Source organism: Parasteatoda tepidariorum, chromosome 4 (genome assembly GCF_043381705.1).
Source record: "Parasteatoda tepidariorum isolate YZ-2023 chromosome 4, CAS_Ptep_4.0, whole genome shotgun sequence".
NCBI lineage: Eukaryota > Metazoa > Arthropoda > Arachnida > Araneae > Theridiidae > Parasteatoda > Parasteatoda tepidariorum.
Genome location: NC_092207.1, coordinates 101758374 through 101770059, shown reverse-complemented (window position 1 = coordinate 101770059; position 11686 = coordinate 101758374). Strand labels below are relative to the sequence as shown.

At 29.3% G+C, this 11686-nt stretch overlaps 1 protein-coding gene across 1 annotated transcript in view; it reads left to right on the top strand.

The window, feature by feature from the left end:
• Nucleotides 1–577: 577 nt before the first annotated feature.
• Nucleotides 578–11686, top strand: part of LOC107438830 (restin homolog) — a gene marked incomplete in the record, with an annotated part of 125086 nt that continues 113977 nt past the window's right edge. The window contains 1 exon segment of the mRNA XM_043046544.2: nucleotides 578–792. Coding sequence (XP_042902478.2) covers nucleotides 784–792 — 9 coding nt within the window.

Genomic DNA, 11686 nt, shown 5'->3' with positions numbered 1-11686 from the left:
CTCTGCTTTAAGAAAATGAAATTGACAATGAAATAATTGCTTTAAATGTTTATTGTTATGCATAATTTTCACAATATTTATCTGTTAATTGTTATACTAAATGTTTCTGCAAATTTACATTTCCATCTATTACACTAGCTCAGCACTATTTTCTTTTTTTTTTTTCACGAGACAGATATAGTTATAAAAATTCTTTTAAATTTCAATAAGGAAATGGTAGTATGGAAGAAAAAAGAAATTTAGAACTCATTATTGACTTGAAATAGAAAGTAAAGCTGCTTTGTAACAATGTCTAAAATATTTATGTTTTTATATATTAATAGAAGAAATTTGTGAGCTTCATTCAAAAATGTAAGAAAAGGATTCCCCTCCCCCCCTTCTTTTTACGACGCTCTACTTTATACAATAAGAACGGCATTTGGATGATAATAGGAGCATTATAAAGGTAAAATGAAATAAATAAGAAAAAAAAAGATGAAAAGACCTATTCTTCTTACCTGGCCGCACCCCTATGCGGAAAAAGACAATGTATTCGTCCTCGAGTAACCATGACAACCGCGATGAGATGGCGCGCATTTCTGTGTTGCCAGATTCACCCAAGCAGTCGGTGTCTGCTGTCGTTTGTTGTTTACATCGATCAATACTGTTGAGCAAACGTGAAAAAGAACTTTATATCGTACAAATATTCGCTATAAATGTTTGTGTGTGAATCAAAGATGTAAATATGTGTGTTCTATATCTGATGAACTGGCATTTCGGATTATAAAAATATGGGAATAGGATATGGAGAAGGTAAGATAGTTTAAAATATCCAATTTTTTTTCCTGGGGCTCTCATGTCAAAATTGTCATGTTTACAAGCTTGTTCTAAAATGTTCGCTTGCGTTATATTAAGATTTTATGCATTTTACTGAGATCATTTGAATTCAATATCTGAATCTACAAATCTGAATTCACATTTGTTATTGATATTTTATATTTTGTTGTTTTATATTTAAATCTTAGTGCAAAAAAAAAAAAATCACATTTTTAGCTAAGCAAGGTTTTTAATAGTACTTCTATTATTTATTGGAAGAATATTGAGTGAAAATCAATGCTAAATATAACTACAAAATTAATAATGTTAGAATTTGTAATTGTTCTTTAATTCTTAGAAATGTTTTAACAGAATAGATAAGGCAACTGTTATTGCATAAATTACGTTTTTATATATTTTACTTCAGTATGGACATTGATTGCATTTATGTTTCAAAGGTATTTTTCTCAAATTTTTGTTTAAGCATAAAATAAAAATTGCGCTATTAATTTTTGTTAATACGACTGTTGTTTTGAATCCATGCATATTCAAACAATTTAATATTTCTTTTATTCAATTATAATTATTTTTAAGTTTCGTAATATTTAAGTTTCTATAATTCGGATTATCGGAATTTTATAAAATTTTTATCAATCTTATAAATAGCATAAAGATGTTTTTCTTCTTTAAATTTAATTAAATTGAATACGACTGTTGTTTTGAATTTCTGTTCATTGAAACAATTTAATGTTTCTTTAATTCATTTATAATTATTTTTAATAATTAGTTTCGCAATACTAAGTTTTTTATGTTTAGAATTATCAGAATTTTATAAAATTTTTTATCAGTCTTAGTAATAGCATAAAAATGTATTGCTTCCTTAAATTTAATTATATTGAAGTAATCCTTAAATTGAAATATTAGTTGAAAAAGGAATCTAGAATCTTTTAAAAATTTTTAGGCATGGATTCTTTTAAATTTAATGGTTCTAATTATACGAAGAAAGAAAAATGAATATGAAGTAAAGTGAAGTGCATTATAATTTTTTTTAGTGGAATTTATCTAAAGTGATTTCCAAATCGAGGTCTGAGAAAGTCTTAGTTTCTTTTCCCTCTTATTCTAATTATTAATTTTAACTTTTCAATCTTTGCGTAATTATTAAAAAATTATAAAGCTCCATTTTTGAGTTTTAGTAGAAAACGTAATTTTAAGGTAAAATAAAATTAAAATGAGGAGATGAAACAAAACAAATAAAAAATTTTCTTTCATTAATAGTGCAAAAGAAAAAAAAAAAAAGATGCATTATGATAAAAACGGAGACTCTAATTTCGCCACACATTAACCACAGTGAACGTCAGTAAATTACATAAACTTTGGAGAAAAACACTATCTCTCTCCCATTTTTCTTCTATACTTTTAGAATATTTAAATTATTTCAAAAATATACAGTTTTGTATTTTTTTCTTCTGAATTAACTAATTTTTATTTTCCAGAATTAACTTAACAAAATTGTTTAACCACAACATTATAAAAATTGAAATTTTTGCTTTTTCATGACAACCTTACCATCAACTCCTGATAAATGGCTTTTTATGTGGTTCACGAGTCTAAGTGAAGTGGGAAGAAAAAAAGCTTGCAGGGTTTAAGCTAAGAGAGACTAACATTAAGAACATGGAAGTATACGTTTAAGAAGTTTAAATATATTGGGAATTATAAATTTCAAAATAGTGTAAATAAAATCCAATAAAAGTGACATGAGAGCTGGGTTATACGATGGTTAAGCAATACCCGGAACTAATAATGTACAAATTATATTATTAAAACATTTGACTTTTCTGAGGAAGGGAAATCTTTTGTTGTTTTCTTTCTCTCTGACACCACTTCCATGACTCGTTCGCTGACTTTTTAAATCAGTCATATTGACAAAAAAAATAAAAAAATTTCATACACATAAAGAAAAAATGAAATTTAAAACCAATTAACAAAATAAACTCAGTTTTTTACGTCTCACTTACAATCAATATTGTTCTTTCCGATTTCTTTTTTAAATACTTCGATGCGCATTAATGCATAGATAAATCGCTGGCTCAGTTAATAGTTATGGCGGAACAATGTCATACCCTCTACCTGGTTGAGATTTATCCCAGAATTAAAGAGCTTGTATTTTTCCAAATCGAATTTTTTTTTTCAATAGAAACATTTATTCTTTTTCGCACGGAGAGTTATGATTTTTTACAAAATGTTTGCTTTGCTTCTTCTTTCAAACATTTATAAATAATTCTTTCCTGTATTATTTTTCCTTTCTTTTTATCATTTTACTTTTTGTTGTTTTTCTTATTTATTTATTATGTTTTATTGTTATTTATCACATTATACATGACTTCAAAATAATGTACAAATGACTAGTGCTTAAAATTTCATAAAAATCAATCATACCTTCATTTAGTCTGTAAATTTCTTTCGTTTTTGCTTCATATAACGAACAACAAGCTTGTTGAAACAAGCTTTTTTTTTTAAATTTTTATAAAAAAGAAAGCTAATTTATGTTGTTCAAATTACTTTAATGTTACATAAAATTAAAACTTGAAGATGTATGTAATTTTTAAGTCTTTATGCACGAAGGAATTTTAGAAATTACAGAATGGAGAAAAATAGAATAAGAAAAAATAAAGCCAATTTTGAAAGAAAAAAAATTATAAAATTTGAGCCAATTATTTTTTTTTGCTTTTTAGAAAGCGTTTTTAAATTTTCTGTTATAAAAGTGGTTGATTAAACGCTTGTTTATAAAAATGGTTCGACTCCTATATTTGTGGATTCTGGGAAAAAAAGGTACCGGAAAAAATGGTACGGAAAGAAAGGTCCCGGAAAAAAAAGGTCCCTGGAAAAAAAGGTCCCGGTAAAAAAGGTACCTGTGTAGGGAAAATTCTGTAGTGGAAAATATTTGAAATGAGAAGATTAGAAGCGCTGTTTGCTGTTCCGTGCATGTTTTTTTTTCTTTTTTTGTGTCGTGCGTTTCAAAGTGCTTTTTATCCAACTTTTGTTTCTTATTTATGCATTTATTCTTAAAAAGTTAATTAGATATGAAATCAATAAAATTGTTTATTTATTTTCTAAGATCATGATTCTACCGGGAATCTTGACTCTATTGAAAAAGTGTTATCAGGCTACATGAAACTTTAAGGGGGGGGGAGTAAAATTAATGTGCTTCGCTTATAACGCTTCTAATAGAAATTTTTTGACAGGTATTTGCTTGTTATTTTCTTTCACTTTTCGCTTTTTTGTATTTTGTAATAAGTTACAATTGATAACATAGCACAGAACCGTTTCAGTTAACCAATGGCATGTTTGGGCATCGGTTTATGCATTGACGGTCTTTTATCCAACAATATAATTTAAGATAGAAAATAACACATTTTTCACTTTAAAAAATTACAAGAAAAAAGTAAAACATTATTGAAAAATTTAAATAGTATCTTCCCGCTTTAAAAAATAATCAAAGAAGAATAAATAAATGAAATGAAATTTAAAAAAAAAAAGCGTAATACAACCAGCCCATAAGTCCTCCCCCTTAATCTTCTCCTTACCTCAATTATCTAATCTGAATTATTACAGATAAAAAGAATATTCCTTGAAACAGCGAGAAGCATTCAAGCTGCCCGGAAAGCGAGAGGGGAAATATCCCTACAGATTTTCCCTATGGAGGTACCTTTTTTACCGGGACCTTTTTTTCTAGGGACCCTTTTTTCCGTACCCTTTTTACCGGGACCTTTTTTTCCGTCTACCTATTTGTGGATTGTTAAAGATAATATTTATTCCTCTGTTGGAAATAAATTTCTTTACCTAATTATATGTTACATTTAATACTTAGTACCAATTAGTTTTAATAGCAAGTAATCGCTTTTTAATTTTATAAATCTTGATCATAATTAAATATACTGCGAATTTCCTTATTTTGCGAAATAAACAGGGTCTAATTTTGTTTTGAAGTAATATTTTTTTTTCTGCTTTTCCAATATGAAAAGTTAGACTAGTTAAATAGATACATAACTAGATTTCAAAAGTGATTTGCAATCTTAAATATTATTTAAGATGTTATATTCAATTTACATGAATATTTTAGCCACAGCCAATATTTTAGGCAATTTTGAAGAACAAATATATTTTGCAGGCACCTGACGTTTTGTTGGTAATTCTTAAATACAGAAAAATTTGTTATAGAAAACTATTTGTCATTTCAATCGTCAAGCAATCAAAACATACTCCTTTTTTTTAATCAATCGGAATTTAGCAAAAGCATACAAAAGTAATTTCGTCAGATTTCACGGTGGAATGTTTTTGTCAGTGTGTATATTAATTGTATTTTAAATTGAAATAAAGTGCTTGCGTTATAATAGTTTATAACATGGCGTGGTTTCTTTACTTATGTCGTATAAATTTAGCGCAGTATAGCCTAATCAGGTTTTATTGCCATGAAACTTTAAATAAATGTTCAATGGTGAAACTTATAAAGTATATATTCAATGAAATTTGCTTTTCAAATTTTAATTACAGTTTCACTACATTTTAAAGGTAGTTGTTAAGGTGTGAATTATTAAAATTAATCTTTTATAGCCTTTTTTTTGCGAAGTTAAAAGCTCAGCCATGTTTCTTTCTGTGTAGCTTCTACTTCCTTATTAGAAAAAAGTTATAGCTCGAATATTCATGGAGGTCCCAATTTTAAAGAATGATTGATACTGTTTATTTGTTGTCGTACGATTCATTGTATTAATGCTCAAAAATTATGATTTTGTGGAGCAAACAAATTCTTTTAATCGTTCCTCGCATCGTCACCATCTATTCAACTCGATAATCTACTGAAATTTTCTAAATTCAAAATATACATTCATGCATACGAAGTACAGTTGGTACTAATGTATTATAGTTAATATTGACTGCTCGAATTCGAAACAGATTTATACAATATAATGTTAACCACCGTATTAAACGGAACCATTTTATCCTTCGCCGTGAATGAATAGAAGTTATTCCTGACTTCCTGAGAAAAACGCCGTTTTTCTGAAATTGTAAAAATAATTTTTATGGTTTAACAAAAGCATCTTTCAATAAGGTGTAGTTTTAAAATTACGAATTAAAAACATTGACTACACTTGTGTTAAAAAGAATTTTTTGAAGAGTCTATTTTTACTATAAAATATTTTGCAAAAGTATTCGTGTTTATGGTAAAACATTTTGTGAACAGTCCTTGTTTACGATAAAATAGTTTGTGAGAAGTCTGTAAACGGCCCAAAATTTCTCTTAAATGATCCCCCGCATTATCAAATATTTCTGTTTTTTTATTTTATTTAATTGTGAGCTTTCAAATCTATATTAAACGTACGAAACTGCTGGAATGCGAACTGCCAGTAACGTTAGCTCACCACCTACATTCGAGGAATATAAAACCCCAGGTATCGCGAATTTATAGCTGGTGCAAATTTTTATGTTTAAATGAAATCTTATTAGCGGTGTTGAAACTGTTCCATGACACCCTTAGGTGAACGTTTTTTAATGCTTAAGGAAATTGTGTATTTATTTCTGCATTGAGAGTGTAAATGGTTCTTCCTTCAAATATAATTATGATGAAAATTAAATTTAAAGAGGTTTTTCAGATTGTTATGAATTTTAATTTTTCTCCTTAGAAGTTGTAGAAATTTTACTTTTAATCTGCTCTGACCTTGTGATGACAACTGACATCTTTGATTTCCTTACCTTTCACTTCTAGCTAGAATCTAGCTGTGATAAATAAAAATTTGATACGCAGCAAAAAAAAATATTTTCCTTGTCAATTTTGGAGTAATGATTTCAAATACGTGAATCCTTCTAAAAAAACATGCACTTTAATGATTAAGTTGTAAGCGTTTGACTTGCATAAAAAAATTCGCTGAGTTTGAAACAAGCATCTGTTGCACAGAGGAAAAGTGTTTAACTTCTGTTCACGAACGTAACATTATAATGATGAATGTCACTTTTTTTTCATGGATATAAATTTTTCGTAAAATATCTCGCAGGTATGTTTCTAATTAAGTGAAATCATAGGTCTAACTTTTTATTTACAAAAATTTTCAAATACAAACGAGACGATGTGATTTTCTTTCACACCAAATAACTTAACAGCTTCAGAATTTTTTTCTTCTTTAAGACATGCTGGTATAACATAGAAGAAAATGAATTCTTAAACCGAGACCCTGATATTTATATACATATTGAACAATCGGTTTAATTATTTATGTTGCGATATTTACTCTTTGAAAATTAATTTAGAAATGTTAAATATCGTGTGGATTAAAAAAAAAAAAAACGTGCTCACCTTTATTCTTTCAACAAAAAATGTCAGATGCATTCAAGTTGTTTACGTGATTGATTTATGTGTATGTTATTACTATAAAGTCTTTCTTGGTGACATGCACACCTAATACTCTCGCAAAATTTATTTTGAGAATTTGTGTTCTCATTTATTTCTCTTCCTCACTACTGCAGTCTCTTACCTAGCCTAGTTTTACTGTATTTAATATTTTTGTCACTTTTGAAATAATGAGAAAAAATTCTCTCCAGATTTCTCAAACAACATATTTATTAATATTTTAATGTATCGTTTTTTTCTCTCGTGGTTTTGGATTTTTGTCCTCCAATGTATTATGGCCATAGAATATGAAGATTTTCTAATACTGCACATGGTGTGATCGGAAGTAGTGTAATTGAGATGAAATGCGTTAGTACAGCCAAAATGTGGTTCTAATAATTTATTTTTGTAACCTGGTGTTCATATTATTTTAACATTTATGATCGGGTGGGCAGCGTGACTAAAGTGGACCCAATTATCATTCAGCTGTTAATGTTGTTAATATCTTAAAAATTAGTGAATATAAATTAACCTTTGTTTTGTAGATTTATGTAAATTTTCTTTGCTATGTTTTTCTAAGTAATTGAATATTTTTGTAAAAATTTATAATTTTAATTAATTTTTAAATATGCAGTCAAATTATTTTTGGCTTCATACATTTTGTTTCTCATTTTTTAGGAAAAAAATTGTGGAGAAACAAATGGAGGCATAATATATATCTCCTGCGGAATGTATTATTTTTGTTAACATATAAAACATTTTTTAAATTAGTTTAGTCAGCCAAATTCCTTTTACATACTTTTATAAGGATGTAAATAACTTACTGCCATCGCTAATAAATTTGCGTTTAATTAACATTGACATTAATACACATCTTTTTTAAAATTTTGTTTTACAATTATAAAAGCATTATTATTTAAGTATTCTGGAAAATGCTGCTTTTTGATGATCTGTACATTCTCATTTTTATCACCTAACTTTTTGAAGCAACATATGCCTATTATCTAGGGTTGACTGTTAAAATTTGTTATCTACCTGACAAGATGTCTACTGCTATGTTTTTTTCTTCTTTTTTTTCCTCCACGCTTAGGGTAAAAAACCTTGTCTGATAAATTTTGTTAGTTTTTTGAAGAATCGTTAGTTTGTTTTAGAATGTTAGACTTGAAAATTGCTTTTAAATCGATTTAAAGTTGTATAAAAATGGCGAAACAGTTAAAAACTTTTAAGAATGTTTTACTTCTTCCTTGGGGTAAAATTTTTTTGTTTTATTTTAAACTTTACTTTGTAAGTTTTGTATTTACATGCCATTCCATTTTCAATTTTTTTTTATATTTAGTATTGGAACAAATTATTGTTACTTACTAAATGCATTAGTTATTAAAAGAACAGTTTGCTTCACATTGAGCTGGATATTGGTCAACAATGAACGGGAATATAATAATCTGGTATATTCTTCAACCCTTTACATCTGAATTTTTTGAGATGAAGGGAAAAAAAAACACCTTTATTATAATGTAATGTACGATTTAATTCATTTTAATTTTCCGTGTGGTTGCTTTTTCATTCTGAGAGATTCTTGTCACCCAAGCTCTAGTCTCGGTTTTGGCATTTGCTTATTGAGTTGATCACAATAATGAATTGATGTATCTCCAGTGATAACGAAGTCTTCTTCCGCTTCGTTATGAAAGGCTGTGAATGTTCGCAAATGATGGCCGATCTTAAAACTAACTTGCATCTCCTGCGTGTTTCTTAAAATCATTTATGTTTAAATGCTGTGTTTATTTGTAAAAATATTACTTTAAATTTAAAAAAAAAAAAACTTGAACGAGGAAAAATTTGTGTTTTTCTAGCAATTTGTTTAATTTATACTACCAACCATCGATATGCAAACTTATATTTACTAGCATTTATAATCCTTTTATGTTTTGCCTATTAGCTCTTTTTTGCAAAGGTGTTGCAGTTTCTTTTCCTCACTTGTTTTCGTTCGTGTTTCTTTTCTGGGAAGTTCCCTCTCATTATTTTGTGCATTACAGTGGCTCAACTTAAATGTAAGAAATCTCATAAATCGGAGACACGTTTTCACTCGGGTTATTGTTGGCAGTCTTTTAAATACTATTCTTAGATGTTGTTTTGATGTTAAACCCTTCACTCCCTGTCTTTCACCAAATAAAGCTTTTAACTGTTTCTCAAATTTCATCAGTTTACCTATAACGATGACTAATAAATAAGCATGTCAAAGGTTATGCTAATTTGTATCGAATGATTAACAGATCAGTGGGTGATGCTTTTGTGATGAAGAGAGAGGGTGATGATTCGAGTGCTGGCAAGAATCCAAGCCCAGATGTGACGCCAATTCGGTGGGGAAATAAATAAACAAATATTTATACAAAAGCTTTTTTTCATACAAAAGAAGATATAAAATAATGTTTGATTAAAATTTTCCCCTTTAAAATAGTGTCATGTTTCAAAACTCATCAAAAAGGTAATTTAATGATGGAGGTGCGATTAATTTACCGTTAAGCTTCAGGGATGTCTATTTTAAAAATAAAAATTTCTATAAACAGCAAATTACCCCAAAAGGGGTAAAGGGCTTATGAGTTTTTTTTTATTTTTTAAATGGATTCGTTAGCTGTCATTAAAAAAGGAGCTACGAAAACGTAATGGAACTTTTTATGTGTCGTAAATATTTCAATTTCATAAAGTCTTACAAATAATGGGATAAATACCATCAGCCGACTTCTTCGTGTTAAAAAATGGATGTTTGATTGCAGTGCACACTAACGTAATCTTCACAGCCGTCTCAGAGCAGGAAAAGTCTGCGCGCAATTGTGTGGTCGGGCTGTGAGGCGTGGAGGTCAGGCGATTATTACAATCGTCTGTCCCCCGCTCTTCTAAATTGGGGTGGTGTGTGCATGTACTACAACTCTTTTCGTATCTACATAAGGAGGAATCCCAGAGTCGTGGTGGCTCAGGGGATAGAGAGCTCGCATCTTAATAAGGTAACCCGGGTTCGGTTTGAATCCCTGCAATGGCTAGATGTTTCGAGCTCCGCACCTTGTTCTCACCGACCATAGTGCTGGCGTAAAATATCCTCAGTGGTAGGAGGAAAATGGGCTAGTTCTCTTGACGTCGGGCTCACCGTGGGAAGCTTTCGTGCTTTTACTCTCCATGTGACGCAAATGAGGGTTAGTTCTATCAAAAAGTCCTCCACGAAGGTAATTTCTCCCAATATTTGATCCAGTAGTTCTGGTTTGGGTTCAAAATTGCTAGGCTACGGAGTTGAGCATTGATAGTCGTAAACTCAAAGTTGGGTCGGTTATTCAAATAATAGCCTATTAACTTTGCTCTAGTGCGTCGTTAACAACCATATCATGCCAAACATATAAAAACATTCAATTTTTACTGTATTCCTAATTTCTGAAAAAGCAAATTTAAATTCCACGTAAATCTTCTGAGAAGCCCATAAGCGCAAAACTGAATTTTTAACTAATTAAAAAATTAAAATCTTCAGTTACTTAAAGCAATAGTTATTATGGTGTAAAAATAGCGAGACATGCTGATTTTTTTCCCCTCCACATATTTGTGTATCGTTATTTTAGTCTATCTGTAAATTTAGCTGTATATCTTGTTATCAGATTCAATGAGTGTTAGCTATTGAATTGAATAGTTTTTTAATAGGAAATAAGTATTTCAACTACCGATTTCATAGTCTTAGTAAATATGTTAAGAAAATATTTCAATTGCAGTTTTCATTAAAATCATTACAAATATATTTATTATAATCAGTGGATGATTTTTTTCTTACTCTACCCGCATCGACACACTTTTTAATTTCATTGTTTTGACTCGACTCATTATCAAACCTCTGCGTGACCGAAGAAATCAATGAAGAAAGCACCTGCTGCTAGTTAAAAAAAAAAAAAAAGCTTTCGAACGGTAGGTGTGCGATCGGAATTTCGTTTCACAATAGGAGATAAAAAGGGTAAGCATTTGAGTTGGTTCGTCCTCGGAGTTTTCATCTGTTTATTTATCATTTTCTATTTTGTGGGGCGTGATATACAGTAATTGAGTTTTTATAAGATAAGGCAAGGGGATGATGAACTTCCGGATTGATTGTAACTCCCCTTCAATAAAGAGAGAGAGATTTCTTCAAATTCGTTTCTAAAATTGATGTAACCTTTAATGGACCGTTTCAACATTCTCAAGGCAGGTGAAGTAAATAGTTAGTCTAAATTTAGGGCCCCAACCTTTTTTGTTTTATCCACGACCCAAAATCATTCAGATAGGTATCATGACTCCAAGATATATTTTATAATTATTTATTAGATACTCAATACTACTGAGTATTGATCCATTAAATTAATATTTCTCTGCTTGAATGCGAGCGAGACAAATGTTTAAAATTTAATTAAATTAATAAAGTACTCATGTCTTAAGAAACTTTGGCTATCCACCTCGGAAGACTCCTTTACCGTAGTTGGGGAGCATTATATATATATATATAAAATGGAT